This window comes from Acomys minous (assembly GCF_964271855.1).
Source record: "Acomys minous genome assembly, chromosome: 7".
In the NCBI taxonomy this organism is placed as follows: domain Eukaryota; kingdom Metazoa; phylum Chordata; class Mammalia; order Rodentia; family Muridae; genus Acomys; species Acomys minous.
Window position 1 is genome coordinate 64,428,608 of NC_140488.1, and position 19,493 is coordinate 64,448,100.

Below are 19,493 nucleotides of genomic sequence, written 5' to 3' on the forward strand. Positions count from 1 at the left end.
TTTTTGGAAGACATCATTTGCTTTGTAAAAGAAATGTCATGACAACCATAGAACACTGAAGCTTGTTATCAAGTAGTCAAATGTTCATCTGGACTTTGTTAGTTTGTCATTTTAGTAACCTAAACTCTTTTGCATTATTGAATAGTTTATTTTTGCAGTTGATAAAAATATTTCTAAGTATAGATATATAATGTGATAGATTAAATCCATCACAAGCAATGGAACTATTTTGGTTGCTATGACAATGTAAACTGATCAATTTTCTGTCATTCTTTTTAATGGAGGTACTCTCCAGTGGCTATAACTACTAATTACAAGCTCAAGCCTTTTCCTAACACACTCAGCTTACAGATTAAAGTAATCCATGCTTAATTTATGACTTAAACATACTCCCACATTTGTAGTTTTGTACAGAATGAATAATAATTTTGTTTACAACAATTTTAACTTAATATCACTAATTATTTTGCAGTGATGAAATTTATTGGTGAAAGCTGGTAAAATCAATAGGTTTACACAAGGAAAAAGTCTTAAATGTAATTTACAGGGTCATGTTGAAAGGTTTCTTTAAAGCTCATTAAAATTGCTCATTTAAAAATTGATTATATTCTACATAGAATATTAGTTTCATTTCCCCCGAAATACAGGAGTCTTGTCATAGCATCTATTCATTTCAATTAAATAAGTATCCGAATATATTTGAACAAAAGTTGAAATAAGTAGTACAGTAAAATCACAAATTAATAATTCTAAATGGGCATTCTAGGTTTTGAGAGAAAGTAATGATTTCAGGGAGAAAGATAATAAACTTATCAGGTAGTCAGTCATAAAATACACAATCTAATATTAAGCCCTCCTACTTTCCCCATCCACTACATATATTTTACAGTTATTAAATTTCTACTTTATTTATAACAAAAAAGGAAAGTGTAAGAGAATCCCTTACTATTTCATAGTGTAAATAAGAGCAACACTATAAAAATGATTGAACTACCATTAGAAAATTTCTGACCAACTCCTTTTGGAAATACCAGAGCATCATTATTCAGCACAAAGTTTTGTTTAACTCACACATTTCACATGACTTTTAGAGTTCATGAATCATCAGGTGGACAAAACTGATGCATCATTATTATTTACATGCTAAGAAAGGACCTTGAAACTGATCTTGCCTGCTGTATCAAAACTCCAAAGACTAGAATTGGCTTAAATGTTTTTGCAGTTTCCAAAATTGGGTGGGCTCCTCATAGAATTCAGATATTCCCTTAGCATTTCTAGGAGGGCTGGCAACATGTCAAATTCAAATATAATAAACATGTTCCAGTTGAGTTTCTGAATATAGAAGCTTCAACTTAATACCATTTTCTTCTGGGACTACTTACTGAATATATTACTGAGTGGCAATTTAGACAAAATAGAAGATGTGAGGTCACACTACTCTTCTCATCAAAATATTTTGCTTAACAGGATTTGCCATACCACTTCTCTCACAGATCCAGTTAATCTTCAGCAATATAAAAGGCACCCTTCTCTTAACTACTGTTAATCAAGGCGAATTATACATCAAAAGAAAGTAGAGCTCCATTAGTGGGTCTCCCTTGGCTGCAGAAGGAGTGACAAAGTGCATCCAACCACTTCTCAGCCTGGCAGCTGTAGCCTCAACACACCAGGGCTCTGAGGTCCCTCTGACAGCCTGTGCTCACAGGTGCTCCTCTTCTTCTCGCACTAGATCAGTGACTCTGCAGCAGGGATTTTACCCCACTGCAGTGGTGAGGTGAAAGCTCCAGTGCCCTTATTTCAAAGGAAAATCTGGTCAGCTTAAAGCAATTGAAAACTAATCAGAAGGCAGTCAGCCATTGAGTAGGAGCACCAGAACAGCAAAACAAAAGCTAGAATAAAGAAGTCAAACTACTTTTTGCATATAAATACCACCATTTTCACAGCATGCTTCTTCCTACCTTTTGACAAGTGTATATGTGATTTCAAACATAACTTATAAATTATCATAAGCTACTGTATGATACTTGGGGACAAATACAAAATAATGTGACAATATATTCAATTTATCAATAAGTATTTATTAAATATTGAATACTAACACCACAAAAAAATATATGAAATTCTGGAAATGCACTGACTAGCAACACAAAGACATGGTTACCACATTCTAAATGGTCATAAAACAATTACTGAACATTTTAAAGGATTATTTACAAACTTTCGCCTCTTCATAACAACCCCAAAAGAATTAATATTAGGTTTCTACCATGAAGTAAAGACTTACAGTTATACAGTGCCCTATCTGTGGTCATAGGGCCAATTAATAACAGAATAAAGGATTGAGCATGAGATTTCTAGCTACAAATTAATGACAATTACCACTATAAAAAAGATTTACAAAAATGTTCCTTGACTATTAGGTTCCTCCATTTTTATTTATTTAAAAGTCTACAATAAATGGTGTCTCAAAATTTTGCAAAACAGAAATCTGGAGAGATTAATCAGAGGTTAAGAGCACTGGCTGCACCTCCAGAAGTCTTGAGTTCAATTCCCAGCACCGATATCAACTAACTTTCAGGTGTACATCCAGACAGAACATACATATAAACAAAGAAATATCTTTCGAAAATTTAAAGACAAATTATGGACTTACAAAAACCCTTCAGTATGAACATATATTTATTTACATACAAATTTTCTATTCTCTAATTTTATTTGACCACCAGAATCCCCTCCAAAAGGGAAAACAATGAATCTATAATGTCTTCTGAATAGATAATAAAATAATTTATTGGGATCAGTTTAGGTGAGCAAGTTGCCAAAAGGATATGTGTGGCAGATAACTACACAATGCTATGAATTACAGTGTACATGGCTTTAAAAGTCTATCTTGTTGCTGGATATGATGAGGGAAATGGAAATGACATGACACCATTCTTTTTATGTCTTTCTTCACAACCTTCTATACTCGGTCAGGATTGAAAAGATTAAAATTTAATAAACCATACATTGGAGCAACAGATAATTCTAGACATAGAACGTCTTTCTACTTTAAGAAACAAATGACTTCGCACTAAAGAAAGTTAGCAAACATTGAGGCAAGAAATAAAGGTCAATCTCAGGAATAGTAAAACAAGATAATAAAAATTGCATTTGACCTCTGTCTTCTTCCTCCATTTAACCATATAAGCCCAAATCAATTATAAGAAAAGTGGGTTGGGTATGGTAGTGCATGCTTTTAATCCTGGCACTTGGGAAGTAGAGGCAGGCATATCTCTATGAGTTCAAGTCCATCCTAGTCTACAAAGCAAGTTCCAAGATAGCTAGGACAGTTACACAGAGAACCCTGTCTGAATAATAAAACAAAATAAAAGCATCAGAGAATCCCTGATGTGGGATGCCTTACCAGATGCAGGTTTATCTTGCTGTAACTATGCAAAATTATCAAAGTTATCAAAAATTAGTTGCAATCAAAACAAGTGTAAGCAGACATGTTAACTAAATGTAAGTTTTAAAATAGAATACAAGCACTAGAGTAATACTGAGGAAGACTGAGTAAAGTAGAAGCATAAGTAAACAATAGTGTCACAAATTGATTAATTAATTCTAAAATTTAACAATGAAGGGAATGAGAATGTGGAAACAGTAAAATCATTGAAAGTGTTCTGTAAATTTACAGCTGTAGTAAAGTTTTATTTAAATAAATACATGCTGGAGTTATAGCACCATGGTAGCGCTTATGCTTAGCATGCTTGAGGTTATGTGTACACAGAGAGGGGGGAAGGGAAGGGAGGGAGGGAGACATGTAGAGAGGGAGAAAGGGAGGATGGGAGGGAGAGACAGACAGATTCTAGCAAGCTCATGTTATTAAATGTATTTTTACACCTATATTAATTGCTGTCTAATTCAGTTCCCAAAATGATGATGAGAAATGTTTTGAAGAGAGAAAATTGGACAAACACAAATTAACCGTTTGCTTTTAGTGTTACTAGTATCTTTGTTTTGTTGTTGTTTTTACCATTCTCCTTTTTACGGTTTATCTATTTTATATCCCAAAGCCCTCCCCTCCTCTCCTCCAGGTTCCTCCCTCCTATCCTTTTCCCTCTAACCCCCCTTCCCTTCTCCTCAGAAAAGGGAGCCTCCTCCCATGAACCCACCCCAGCACATCAAGTCATGTCAGGACTAAGCTCATCCTCATCCACTGAGGCCAGGCAAAGCAGCCCTGTTAGGTGAAGTGATCCTTAATGTAATAAAGAATCTTTTAAGTGAAATATTTTAATACAACTTCCTCTTCATACTCTCCTGGGGCTTGCTTTTTTCTTGTGGTTGTTTTATGGTAGGGTCTTACCTTGTAGCCCATGTAGGCTAATACTTGCAATATAGAACATCCTGTATTAGAGCCTTTTACAATACTGTTTTGTGCACACTGCATGATTTATTGACAGGTATCTCAGGATAAAAAAGTTAATTTATCAATACTTAGTGGGAACTTATAAAAAATTAACAAAAAGAACACTGTAATTTAAATTAAATTTATTTTTAAAGCAACATAAGATTCAGACCTGTTGGCCAATTGTTTCATTATAGTAATATGCTGGTTAGGTAAACCTAGATAAGTAAGAGATAAGCAAATGAAATGGAAATATTTAGATGCATATCAATATTTTAATATATTTAAATATTATGGATTGTCATATTTTATAATACATTTTAAATGTTTTTCAAATGTTCCCAATTCTAAAATAAGCCTGATAGTCATATGATTTAATATTGTATTTGTAACATAGTACATACTAGATGATCTAGTATTATGATTTTTGAACTATTTATAATATAATAGTAGTATGAATCTACTGATTGAGATATATTTTTCACATATCAGTTTTCCAAGTTCTTTGAATCTCACTTTTATGTTTTACTGTTGATTAATTTTATACATTCCTTCTTCCAAATAATATATTTAGTTAAAAACAACTAACTCCAAGTATGCTTGGAGTTACTATATATTATAGCATATTTTGTAGTCCCAGTGCACTGAAAAATGTATCAGAGGGTGAATACCTGGTATTGAAAACTCAGTGTTATCAAAGACAGAAAAGAGGACACGTCCTTGGGGCACTTCATGTTTATCTGCAGAACTTTAGAGCATGTTGCCATGGAACATAATTCCTTCAAGGACTACAAACCAGTGAAGGGCCATTTTGACATAATAGTCCCATTTCTTAACACTATTTCCCACCATTCATCAAGATGTATTACACACCATACCAATTTATGGACAATGTCTTGCCTTTCTAAATGCATTCATACTGAGTCTTAGAGTCAACTCCATTTTAGCAACTAATTAGTTACACTGACAAACTTTTAATAATAGAGCTATACAATTTTAGAAAATGTCACCACTCTCTTTGTAAATTAATGATATGTTCCCCATTGCACAATAATAGGTAGTTATCAGCCTTTCCTCTTTATCCTGTCTTAGTCATTTTAGTTAACACTACCCTGCACCCTACAGAAAATTCATGGTCTGTCACGGTACTCACTGGTATCTAGATCTATAGATATTTTAGCAGTCCTTTCATTTTCACATCACTAGGCAACTCTTCAGCATTTAAAAGAAAGAAAATTTTCATCTGGACATTCAGATAAACATCTTATTTCAAATTCTATTTTATTTTGATAACTCCACTCTGTTCACTTTTAAAGAAACACAGTCTGAGGACTAATGTGCCTTTTCCTTCAAATTATTAACTGTACCATGCAGAACATTACATTATTATGCTACACATGGCAAAGAAATTTTAGTATTCACAGGATTATGGTAATTAAGTCTTCCTTTACTTTGGGTGATGTGACACTTGCTTGACTATAATGTCACTCCACTTAAAGTCTGTGTAAACAACATTATCTTAGTCACTCTGCATTACATTTCCAACTGTGAGCAAAATTACAAGGTCAGAGTGGACAAGAATGTAGGTAATCTCAAGGAAACAACTTGTAAATGACTTGTTCGAGGTTCAGACTGAGCTTTTAAGAATACTAAAAAATCCCCCATGTTTTCTATATTAATATTAAAGTATTATTATCTAAATGATGACTCTAGCAAAGAACATGAGTATTTTTGAAGCAACTGTTAAAGACAAAAATTTCCATGATTTTGAAGTTTTGTGATAAAAGAGAGAATAAATGTTTTTCAAAGTTTTTTGTAGACTCACAAATGTGAATGTCATGTGATGATTACAATTGGTTTTGCAGATAAAGGGCCATCAAAGTCTCAAATATACTGCATTTTTAAAAATATGCTTGACAAATACAACACAGCAAAGTTTACACTTTGTTATTCTATTTTTATAAAAAGTATGACCAACTATAATATTCTTAAATGAAAGTATATACTTAAGTATATACTTAATTGTTTTTTCAGCCAATTAATGAATTGTTTGATAATAAATGAAATATTGAATATTGTCTAAGCTATGTCTATGATTCTCACCTCACAATTCTGGAATAAATATGTCATGTTTTAAGTAATTGGTATCCTGGTTATTTTAAAAGTTGGATACTTTGTTTAGATCACCATGTAGTGTAAAGAAAACCGAAGTAGAAATAGTTAAGATTCATCTAGTTGAAGTTCTCTTTACTAAATTAGTGCAAATGGTATAATAAACAAAATAATGGTTGTTATAATCAACTTTAACTGAACAACAGTGGTGGTTAGCAAAAACAGTAGTGAAAGTTCTTATATCTGACACTTTAGTTAGGTCACAAGCAAGCCAAAGTGGGTAAAAGCCCTCAGAAAGAGTCTCTGGGATTCGTGTCACATTTGGACAATGAGGTCATTTTAAATAATAGGCATTTTGTTCTACTCAACCATGTTCATAGCGGCCTTATTCATAATAGCCAGAACGTGGAAACAGCCTAAGTGTCCCTCAATAGAAGAATGGATAAAGAAAATGTGGTACATATACACTATGGAATACTATTCAGCTATTAAAAACAAGGAATTCCCGAAATTTGTGGATAAATGGATCAAGCTAGAAATGATCATAATGAGTGAGTTAACCCAGAAGCAGAAAGACTCAAATGGTATATACTCACTTATATCTGCATATTAGCCCAAGGGGCATGTCCCACGAAAGCCTTCACTTACCAGGAAACTGAGACAGAGGGGAGGACATTCTAGTGGGACTCTAGATGAGAGAATCATGGGAGAATGGCAAAGTAGAAGGATCCAGAGGGTCCTAGAAGCCTACAAGTAGAACATTATGATAGGCAGATTTGGGCACAGGGGTCCCGCTCAAACTAAGGCACCAGCCAAGGACAATACAGGCGGTAAACCTTAAACCCCTACCCAGACCTAGACAATGGACAGAACACTCTCCACAGTAGAGTGGAGAGTGGGATATGACTTTCTCACATACTCTGGTGCCTCATATTTGACCATGTCCCCTGGAGGGGGAGACCTGGTGGCACTCAGAGGAAGGATAGCAGGTTACCAAGAAGAGACTTGATACCCTATGATCATATAGAGGGGGAGGTAATCCCCCTCAGGAACAGTCATAGGGGAGGGGAATAAGGGGAAAATGGGAGGGAGGGAAGAATGGGAGGATACAAGGGATGGGATAACCATTGAGATGTAACAAGAATAAATTAATAAAGGAGGAAAAAAGAGGATAAATTTGCTTAAAAGTAGTTATTATTTGTGAGCATTTGATGCATTTGCAACTCTGGGAATTTAAATAAAATTAATTTTAACTTTTTCCCTTCTCTGGTTTGACCTCTTGCCGTATTAGACAAGTTGCAAGTGTATATTTTCTAGCACACTGAATGTAGGAAGCCTTGATAGTTCTGCACTAATTCTCAGGATAAAGATCCAGATAGGTCTAATCAAGTCTCTCCAGAATGCAAAATCCAATTACGACCTTATCTTAAAAGAAATACTGGATGAATTTACTAAGTAGTCAACCTGCGTTCTCTTAAAATCATTGCCACAGTAAAACATATTTGAGTAAGTTCTTCTTCAATTGAAAACGTGAAAGAAATGGGACACGGTCATATCAAATAATAGCTGACATTTCACTGTTTCAACATTTGTAATATAATGTTTCAGAGTGGGAAACCTGAACATAGAAGCATGTTGTCTTGTCCCTTATAGCACTGAGATCTTACATCGTATTCCCCCCCCGACTATCTTCAGAATGTTGTATATGCATAAATAGCAATATTATTTTTAAATTTCAAATAAGTGATTCATAGAAACTTTAGGACAATTTTGACTCTGATAAAGAATAGAAAGGAGAATGTTGATAGTTATATCATTAGTGCTTAACAAATGGAGTGTTCTCAAATTTTGAGCTCTCAATTAGTATTTTTCATTTTTCCTGATTTACTTGTACTGTATTATAATAATTTTTGTTAATTTTACACAATGGAAGTGATATCACAAAATAGAGATACCATTTTTTATAGGTCACAAATGTCATCATGTATGTATAGTCATATAGGATATACATGTAAATAAAATATTGTTATAATTAGGTTAATTTCAAAATTCACAGGTTACATAACATATAGGCCAAAAGCATGTTTACTTTAAAAATCAACACCATTTAAATGCTGGCCTTTGGATTATTGGACAAATTTTAAGTACTGCAAGTATTTGACAAAAGGAATCAATTGCTTACCAAAATTTTGTTTTGAATTACCTTGTTTAGGTCAAACCTGATAAAACATTAGTTGACAGTTTTATTTGGTTAGCTAGTTGGTATATTTAAATATACTGTATTTCTATCACACAACAACATTATCCTATGTGTTGATGCTATACATCCAAAACTGTTTATCTTTCATATGTGACAGTATTAAATCTTCACTTATATTATCTAAGAATGAGCTTACCTTCTGCATTTATGACTTGAAATTGCACATATTATATTTCCTCTTTCTGCTTTGTAAAGTTCTCAGAAGTCATAATATTAAATTACCGTGTTAATTGGGGATTATGGTGCAGATTAAGGGTTGGTAAAGTGGATATATAAGTGGATACTTTGGTTTTTTTTTTTCTTTCTTTGTTTGTTTTTTTTCTTGAGAGATTGTACTTTAATTGTTTCCTTTTAAAACAAATATGAGTTTGGTTGACCAGTGATGAGAGAAATGCACAAATGTCAAAAGCACTGGCGCACAGTGGGATCATGTGCTAAGGTCTAGGGGAGGACAGACAAACAAGCAAAGCCTCAGAGTAGTCAGTTACCTTCAAATAAAACATCAGAGGACTGGCTTTTGTTTTTTCTTTTTCAATGCCAAGCAATAGTTCAAATGAAGAGTTTGTTGTGTTAACTACTTGAATTTCTTTTATTTCTTATTTTAACCATTTGTAAAAATAAAGATACTTTTCTAGATGGAATTGAGCATTTATTTAAAGACAAGCCAATTTTCAATAAAACAGCATATGTTATACATATGCCATTCTTTCCATTAAAGAAAAATAAATGGGATTCAAATAGAAACTTTGATTATATTAGATAACAGAACAATGCTAAACATTCTCTTATGGAAAATGTGGTATTGAATTTTTACATAGTACATTTATTGATTAACATAAAAGTTATAAAATTGTAATTTTATTTTAATTTTCAAACCATTTAAAGAAAACAACATATTAGCTACTTTTATACAATGAAATGCATAACCACCACTTTCTTTCTTTTTTCCTCCTTTATTAATTTATTCTTGTTACATCTCAATGGTTATCCCATCCCTTGTATCCTCCCATTCTTCCCTCCCTCCCATTTTCCCCTTATTCCCCTCCCCTATGACTGTTCCTGAGATAACCACCACTTTCATTGTGAAAATATGAAAATCACTTCATTTATTTATTTACTCTACATCAATTTTCCATTATCATGAGTTTGAAGTACTGTAAAACTATGATTTCTTTTGATAAGTGAAGTAAAGAAGGATTTAATTAGAGAACACCCAGGAAAGTCTATGGGCTACACCCCATATTTTGCTCTCTTTTTAAACTGAATTTGTAAGCACCTTTAAAAAGTTTTAGGATGTCACATAAAATTATAGATGCCTAAACTCGCTTAAGAAATAATACATTAACAATAGAAGCCTATATTTATTTTTATATGGTAGCAATCTGCTGAGGTAAATAGTATCCATCACCATTGGTACACTGTATATTTTCTAGTCCAACCTACTCCCCATCATCCCTATTGCTAATGATCTTTCATTTACATTTTTAGCCTTACCATCATGTGCATTATAATTTATAACCCTATTAGTTTCTCTGTAGTTTATGTGACTGTCAGAATACATACACTTTCAAAAAACACATTATGGTATTTCTCATATTTCAGTAAATGTAAAATTTATCACAAACATCCAAAAATAGGATATCCTTTTAATCAAGAAACAAATTGAAATAGTTTTAAATCATCATTAGCTTATTATAAAAGTTTAGCATAATTTTCATGCCATTTTACTGAAAAATGAAAATGATTTCCATGCCTAAGTAATAAAAAGTGAGCACCTTCAAGAACTAATCCTAAATGCTAAACTCCATCCATCTTTTCAGTTGAAATTATTCATTTTTAAAGTCAAGTTAGTACTAGTCTGCTTCATATTGATGTCATAGTCAAACACAAAGTTTGGCACTTGAGGAGGTACATCCACTGCTTCAGGTCATTTAGGTATTATTTTGTGTGCATGATATTTAAAACTAATTTTAGTATGGAAAAAGTTCCAGATATTAGATGCATAGTCAAAGTGATTTTCCTTCTTTTGTATTGAAAATGCAGGACACATTGCACAGAGCATTTCACATCTCCCTCAAAGTCCTATGATGATTTTCTTACAGAATACATATAGAAAACATGTAACCAGCAAGGAAGGAGATAAAAGCTCATCAAAAAAGGGGAGTTTTACTGGTACAGTACACATGGACGTAAAGACAGGACATTGCTGCCAGGCAATATCAAAACATACTTTAGAATCAAAAGAAATCATCCTTTGTCATTATTACTCTGTTCTATATTAAAAACTAAAGCACGAGATTCAGAATAACATATTAAAGATGGTTTCATCTTAAAATTTTTATACTATTTTGAGGACAATTCGGATATAAATATTTTAAATTAAATGTTTTTAAATGTATTTTCAGATGGGAAGGAATTTCAAGTACTTGAAGACTATTAAACATACAAACACATTCCCATAACTGTTAGAATAATTCTGGTTGTTTTCTAATATTGTTGTAGCACACTTAAGAACCTGTGCTGCCCTGCAAAAGTGAATGTACCTTCCAAAGAATTCCACAGCCAAAATAGAGGAAGGCGTTCAAATTACCTTCCTTTTATTTTACATAAATTTTATACTTTTTTACGTCACTGACTCGCACTCACTTTCTAACAACTTGTGGCTTTTCTCTAACTTCTACTTTCAGTTCTAGGTAGGGAATGTTTTACTTTATCTGCAAGCTATCACTATGCTCTGCGATCCCATGATCCGACCCCAATTAATAAATATAAATGACCAGAATTGAAAATAGTGAAACCATGGAAATCTCCACTAAAAAGAAACTCCATATGGATAGATTAGTCCTCATTAGTTATTTGGATTCCATTTTTTCTTATTACTGAGGATTAAGCACAATTACAAGTTTGATGCTGAGATTTTTAAATGGCCTCCATTTCCTGTCTTCACAAGTATAGTATATAGAACAAGATTATTGAAATTGAGCTGGATTTCTGAAGGTTCCAGGACATTCCCAGGGAGTTTATTTTTAAAAAAATAAATACATAAATACCTGTTAACAGCTTGTTTTCTTGTCATTTGCCTCTTCCTTCTAAAAGGAGAGTATAGCAAAAAATAAATAAATAAAACTGGTTAATTGAGAGTTTTAATTAGTTAGCTTCCAATTATTCAAGGCTTTACTATAATTCACAAAAAAATTCTCTTAAATTGTGAAGAAATTTTAATTTACACACAATGAAAAACTAGAAGGTAAGAGCACAAGAAGGTAGGAAAACTTGAATTGCTACTAGATGGCACTTTAAATATATGGATAATGTTGTTACATTTCTGACCTAATTCCCACTGAGTATAATGTGAAAATGTCACATGGTTTAGGCTTTCTTCTATTTGAAGGCAAGGAAAGAAAGTTACGTAATTCTCTTAAGAAAATGGCCTCGGGTGGTAACAATTCCAAAAAATAAGATTTAGCAAAGTTATACCATTTCCCTTTCTCTAATGTGCTTTCTTTCCCATCCCATTGGGTATTCCAAAATTTTCCTGAGTGTGGGGAGTTACATTTTTTTTTTTATTTTCTTATGGCCAATAAGAAGATGAAAGTAAGCCAATATCAACATTTTACTTATTTCCTAAACATGGAGCCATTACTCATATTACTCTCTGTATACATATTTCTAGAGAAAAACTGACCTCTTTTATATCATTCACACAAATGTGACATTCATGCACACACACATGTACATACATCCATATACAATCATATACGCACTTATACAGATGAAATTAAATGTGCAGAAATCAATAAAACATATATATTAAGTTTCACTAACAAAATAAACATTCTTTCCAGTGATGACAATCCTCAATGCTTTCTAATCTAATCCTTTAATAAAAAAGAAAATCTAAATTGATTGCTAAATAAGCTTAAAAGGACTATAGGAACATTTGAGCCTTTGCAACTTTGTAAGTATCAAAAATATTGCACACTAAAAACAAGCAACTGAGGCACACTGGGAATAAAAGAGTTGGCACTTCCTAGGGCATAGAGCACCTATTTGTTATCCAGTGGCAAACAATTAGCTTTGAAAGCATATATAAAAGTAGCATTACATGGATAACCTATGTTATATTTAGGAATATAAAAACTAACTAAAAAGAGGGACATCAATTTGAAAATGAGAGGCAATGAATGCATAGGAGGATTTGGAGAGGAAAAAAAGAAGAAAGAAATGTGATTAAAATACACCTGTAAAAAGAAAAAGAAAAAAGAAACAGTGTTTCTATGTCCATTTTTCTTCCAATGACCTTGCCATTTAATATCTTTCAATTTTTTGTTGTTTCCTTTTTTTTTTAGCAACTTCTTCCTTATTTCAAGAAACTGTCAAAAGATGTATAAATAAATAACAAATTCAAACATATATCTAAGGTTTCTAGTGTTAAGCAGGAGGAAAACAGGCTTTTAAAGTATATTTTTCTATTTTGTCACTTCATTCTCAGCAGACCTATTACACTGGTAAGTACAAAATAAGTACTACTGTACACATCCTTAACTGAATAGGCAATCTATAACAAGATTTGGAGGCTCGTCTCCATATAATCAACAATCTCTCTCTCTCTCTCTCTCTCTCTCTCTCTCTCTCTCTCTCTCTCTCTCTCTCTCATGTACATTACTAACTTTTCTCTCATTGAGTTCTCATGGCTAGATTATGGAATAACTTTCTTCTGAAAAAATCTTCTGCTTGTTTCTCTCTACTAAAAAAATATAAATCCATGGTTCAATCCTTTCATTAAATAGATAAAATTGAGACTTAACTTCAATATTTGTAATTTCCTTATTTGCCCAATATGAAAGATATATTTTAAAGTGATGCATAAGACTAGAAACAGTGCTAAATATTTAATGTCTACACATTAAATCACATATCTATCCATTCTTCTCTATCTACAAGGAATTCATTCCAGAATACCCATACATCAAAAATCTATTAGGAATGTTCAAATACCTTAATTCTTTTACTTGCCTATATATAAATATAGATAGATAGATAGATAGATAGATAGATAGTGTGTGTGTGTGTGTGTGTGTGTGTGTGTGTGTGTGTGTGTGTGTGTGCACCCTCTGGTGTACATTAAATTATATCTGATAACTTAAACAATATAAAAACGCCACCTAAAGAGATGTTTTGTTACTTTATTTAGGAAAAAATAAGGCAAAAGTTTATATGTTTAGTATGTATACACAACATTCCAAAATATTTTTAGCCCATGGTTCATTGAATCATTACATGTAGAACCCACATGTGAAAGGCTCCTTGTTTATTATTCTTGCCATTTTAAATAATATTTTATTTGTATAATATGATTTTTAAGTAGGATTATGCTATGTAGAATAAGTTTGGGCTTTTTTGCCTATATTCTTCAAGTGTTATAGCAATAGACATCAACTGTCATGCCTTGCTTTAATTCTCTCCTATTGTGATAGCAAATAATTCACTGTATATTTACTTGCTATTAAAAATAATATGAATGTTAAAACATGTTATTGACTGAGCATATAATGATACTGATATTAATAGCTCAGTGTAGAATAATATGTAATGAACATAAAATCACCATTCACTGATGATGCCTGGGTATACTTAATACCCCTCCAACTAACCCTTTTCTACTGAAACTTTCAATTTCGTGTACTTTTGAATGTCTGAAGTTGAACAACTTAAAATCATAAACAAAGTTCTAAATTCCACACAAGTTTATTTTTTTATTATTTAGTTTTTTTATTCACTTTATATCCCAGTAGTAGCATCCTTCATACTCTCTTCGCTCCTTCTTTCCCCTTCCCCCTTACCTATTCCTCAGAAAAAGGAAGCCCCCCTACCCACCCACCCGAGCTCATCAAGTCACAACAGGACTGAGTGTTTTTGCTTCCCCTCTGGCCTGGCAAGGTATTTCCTTCAAGGGGAAGTGCCGACGAACATGATATTCTCCACATGATATTCTCCACCGTTGAGTGGAGAGTGAGATCTGCCTCTCACACAAACTCTGGTAGCCCTTTTCTGACCATGTCCCCTGGATGGGGAGGCCTGGCAGCACTCAGAAGAAAGATAACAAGTTACCAAGAAGAGACTCGATATTCTTTTTTTTTTTTACTTTATTAATTTATTCTTGTTACATCTCAATGGTTATCCCATCCCTTGTATCCTCTCATTCTTCCCTCCCTCCCATTTTCCCCTTATTCCCCTCCCCTATGACTGTTCCTGAGGGGGATTTCCTCCCCCTGTATACGCTCATAGGGTATCAAGTCTCTTCTTGGTAACCTGCTGTCCTTCCTCTGAGTGCCACTAGGCCTCCCCCTCCAGGGGACATGGTCAAAGGTGAGGCACCAGAGTATGTGAGAAAGTCATATCCCACTCTCCACTCTACTGTGGAGAGTGTTCTGTCCATTGTCTAGGTCTGGGTAGGGGTTTAAGGTTTACGGCCTGTATTGTCCTTGGCTGGTGCCTTAGTTTGAGCGGGACCCCTGTGCCCAAATCTGCCTATCATAATGTTCTACTTGTAGGCTTCTAGGACCCTCTGGATCCTTCTATTTTGCCATTCTCCCATGATTCTCTCATCTAGAGTCCCACTAGAATGTCCTCCCCTCTGTCTCAGTTTCCTGGTAAGTGAAGGCTTTCGTGGGACATGCCCCTTGGGCTAATATGCAGATATAAGTGAGTATATACCATTTGAGTCTTTCTGCTTCTGGGTTAACTCACTCATTATGATCATTTCTAGCTCGATCCATTTATCCACAAATTTCGGGAATTCTTTGTTTTTAATAGCTGAATGGTATTCCATAGTGTATATGTACCACATTTTCTTTATCCATTCTTCTATTGAGGGACACTTAGGCTGTTTCCATGTTCTGGCTATTATGAATAAGGCTGCTATGAACATGGTTGAGCAAATTTTCTTGTTGTGTGCTGGTTTGGAAATCTATCAGGTGCTATCTCAGAAAAATGGGAATAGGGCTTCCTCAAGACCCAGCTATTCCACTCCTTGGAAGAGACTCGATATTCTAAGAGCATATAAAGGGGGAGGAGGTCTCCCTCAATCACAGACATAGGGGAGGGGAGAAGGGGGGAATTGGGAGGGAGGGAAGAATGGGAGGAAACAGGGGAAGGGCTAACAATCTAGATGTAATATGAATAAATTAATAAAAATGTAATAAAAAAGAAATAAGGGGGATCCAAGATGGCGGCGAGCAGTGTGGACCGTGTTTGAAAGCTCCAGCGAACAATTCAGGGAATTGCACAGATTTCTGAGCCAGGAACACCAAGGTCCCCACACCACGGCAGCAGAAGTGCTCCAAGGTCCGGAGGGACCAGGGTGCGGAGGACCTGCCGGCACCTGCACACAGGAGGAGCGAGGACTTTCTCGGATCAGAGCGGCGGCGGTGAGAACAACAGTGCCCACAGCGGCTCCGGCAGCGCCAGAGGCGGTGGCTGAGGTTTGCAGCTCAGAGCCTTCCAGTGGAGGCGATTAGTGCGGTGGACAGTGGGAGTTGCTGCGGGAGAGGGGACTCTGGACAGGATTTGGGTCGCGTGGTGCCTTGAGACCCAGGCTGGACTCAGCGGACCGTTCGGCCCCAGAATCCTGGGTTGGCTCAGTGAGCTGCGCTGTGGAGAGGCTGGCTCGGCTCGGCTCGGCAGGCAATTCTGCCCGAGGCGCAGCTCCCCTGCTGTGATGCAGGCGAGGCAGAGAGCCGGCTTCCACACTGAGCTCCAGCTCAGCACAGACGTGGTTTTCCTGCTGTGACGCGAGCGGGGCAGAGCGCTCAGTTATACCCGGGGAGCTTGCTCAAGCAGCCTTGTTTTTTCGGCTGTGACGCAAGCTGGGAGGTGAGCCGGCTTCCACCCTGGGCTCAGGCTCAGCGCAAGCTCAGCTTTCCTGCTGGGACACGAGCGGGGCGGAGCACTCAGTTATACCCTGGGTGCTTGCTCAGGCAGCCTGGGTTTTTCTGCTGTGACGCAAGCTGGGCGGTGAGCCGGCTTCCATCCTGGGCTCCGGCTCAGCGCAGACCTAATTTTCCTGCTGTGACACGTGCAGGGCGGAGCGCTCAGTAATACTTTGGGTGCTTGCCCAGCGCAGCATTGGTTTTTCTACTACCACGCAAGCTGGGTGGAGCGCTCCCTTCTACCCTGGGTGCTTGCTCATCAAGGTCCCAGTTTCCCTGCTGTGACACAAGCCTGGAGAAGCGCTCACTTCTACCCTAGGTGATTGCGCAGCACTGCCACAGTTTTCCTGCTGTGACGCGGGCTGGGTGGGTCACTCAGTTATACCCTGGGTGCTCGCTCAAGCAGCCTTGGTTTTCCTGCGGTGACACGGGTTGGGTGGAGCACTCACTTCCACCCGGGGTGATTGCTCAGTGCAATCGCAGTTCTCCTGCTGTGACAGACGGTTCAGGCCCTGAGAAACTAGCTGAGCTCGCCACGTGGCTCGGGCCCAGTATCTCTGGCGGGACTTGGCAAGGGACCCAAAAGGTTGTGATTACCTTGGCCTGACCCAACGATCACTCAGAGACCCAGAAAGATTGCAGGATCCACAGCAAAGGGGAGCTGAGGATCACTGGTGGTGAGAGCCCAAAACTACAGGGCTAACCTCCTGCCATCCACACCAGTGAAGTATCAGGGCTTCCAGCCTACGGAAATCGTGAGAAAACAAGTGAATCTATCATCAGACTCCATCCACTCAACTCTGGAAGTTACCCAACAAAAACAGAGACGGCAAGATGTCTAAGGGACAGCGTAAAAGCATTCGCAAAAAACCCCAAAACAACATGGCGTCTCCAGCTCCCAGCTATCCCAAAGAAAACAACACGGAGAACTCACATACAATGGAAACACAAGAAAATGACCTCAAAGCCTTGGTAATGAGGATGGTATCGGAGGAAACAAATAGAATTAGAAATCAGATGCACGAAGAAGCAGCGAAGCAGGTGCGAGACATAAAAGAAGCACATAGAGTAGAACTGGAAATTTTTCAGGAAAACATAAGCAACCAGATGAAAGAAATTAAAAAATCTGTTCAAGATATGAAGATGAAAATGGATTCAATGATAAACACACAGACAGAAGAAAAACGAGAACGTGAGGCCTCAGAGAAGAAGGTGAATGACTCAGTGCTGAGCTTTTCTAATAGAATCCAAGAGATGGAAGAGCGAATCTCAAGTCTAGAAGATACAATCACAGATCTTGAAGCAACCAATAAAGAAAATGCCAAATCTGGAAAACTCCTGACACAAAACATCCAAGAAATTAAGGACACCATGAAAAGAAGAAATCTGAGGATAATAGGCATTGAAGAAAGAGAAGATATCAGACTCCAAGGCCCAGAAACTCTTCTCAGCAAAATCATAGAAGAAAATTTCCCCAATCTAAAGAAAGAGGTGCCTATAAACATACAAGAGGCATACAGAACACCTAATAGAATTGACCAGAAAAGAAAAACTGCCCGTCACATAATAATCAAAACACAAAACATACAGAACAAAGAAAAAATATTAAAAGCTGCAAGGGAAAAGGGCCAAATAACATTTAATGGCAAACCTATCAGAATTACACCCGACTTCTCAGCAGAGACCATCAAAGCCAGAAGGGCCTGGACAGAGATCCTGCAAACCCTAAGAGACCACAGATGCCAGGCCAGACTACTTTACCCAGCAAAACTATCAATAACCATTGATGGAGAAAACAAAATATTCCATGACAAAACCAAATTCAAACAGTACCTATCCACAAATCCAGCTTTACAGAAGGTACTAGAAGGAAAACTCCATCCCAAAGGGTCAAGCTACAACCAAAACTACTCAGGAAATAGATAACTATACCATGGCAAAAAGACAACTACACAAACGCTCAACTGAAAACAACATCAAAATTAAGACTCTTAATAGTAACTGGTCGTTAATATCTCTCAACATCAATGGTCTCAATTCTCCAATAAAAAGACACAGACTAACTGAATGGGTGCATAAACAGGATCCAACATTCTTATGCATCCAAGAAACACATCTCACCCATAATGATAGGCATCACCTCAGGATAAAAGGTTGGAAAAAAATATTCCAAGCAAATGGACACAAGAAGCAAGCAGGCGTAGCCATTTTAATATCGAACAAAATAGATTTTCAACCAAGATTAATCAAAAGGGATGAGAATGGACACTTCTTACTCATCAAAGGTAAAGTAAACCAAGATGACATCACAATTCTGAACATCTATGCTCCCAATACAAGGGCACCCACATTTGTAAAAGATCTGTTAAAAAGGCTTACACCACACATCAAGCCCCACACAATAATAGTGGGAGATTTCAACACCCCACTCTCACTGAAGGACAAGTCATCAAAACAGAAACTAAGCCGAGAAATAACATCACTAACCAATGCCATGGGTCAAATGGACCTAACAGATATCTATAGAACCTTGCACCCAAACAAGAAAGAATACACCTTCTTCTCTGCACCCCATGGAACCTTCTCCAAAATTGATCACATCGTAGTTCACAAAGAAAGCCTCAACAGATACAAGAGGATTGAAATCATACCTTGTATCCTATCAGATCATCATGGGCTTAGGTTGCAATTCAACAACAACAGAAATAACAAAAAGCCTACACGTATGTGGAAACTAAACAACTCTCTGCTAAATGACACCTGGGTCAGGGAAGAAATAAAGAAAGAAATCAAGGAGTTT

The 19,493-nt window shown here is 36.1% G+C and overlaps 1 protein-coding gene across 2 annotated transcripts in view; it reads right to left on the bottom strand.

The window, feature by feature from the left end:
• DACH2 (dachshund family transcription factor 2) overlaps positions 1-19,493 on the bottom strand; it is a 519,808-nt gene that overhangs the window by 353,834 nt on the left and 146,481 nt on the right. For both annotated transcript variants that reach the window (XM_084788790.1, XM_084788789.1), the window contains exon 2: positions 11,813-11,851. In XM_084788790.1, coding sequence (XP_084644916.1) covers positions 11,813-11,851 — 39 coding nt within the window. The remainder of the gene's footprint in view (positions 1-11,812; positions 11,852-19,493) is intronic.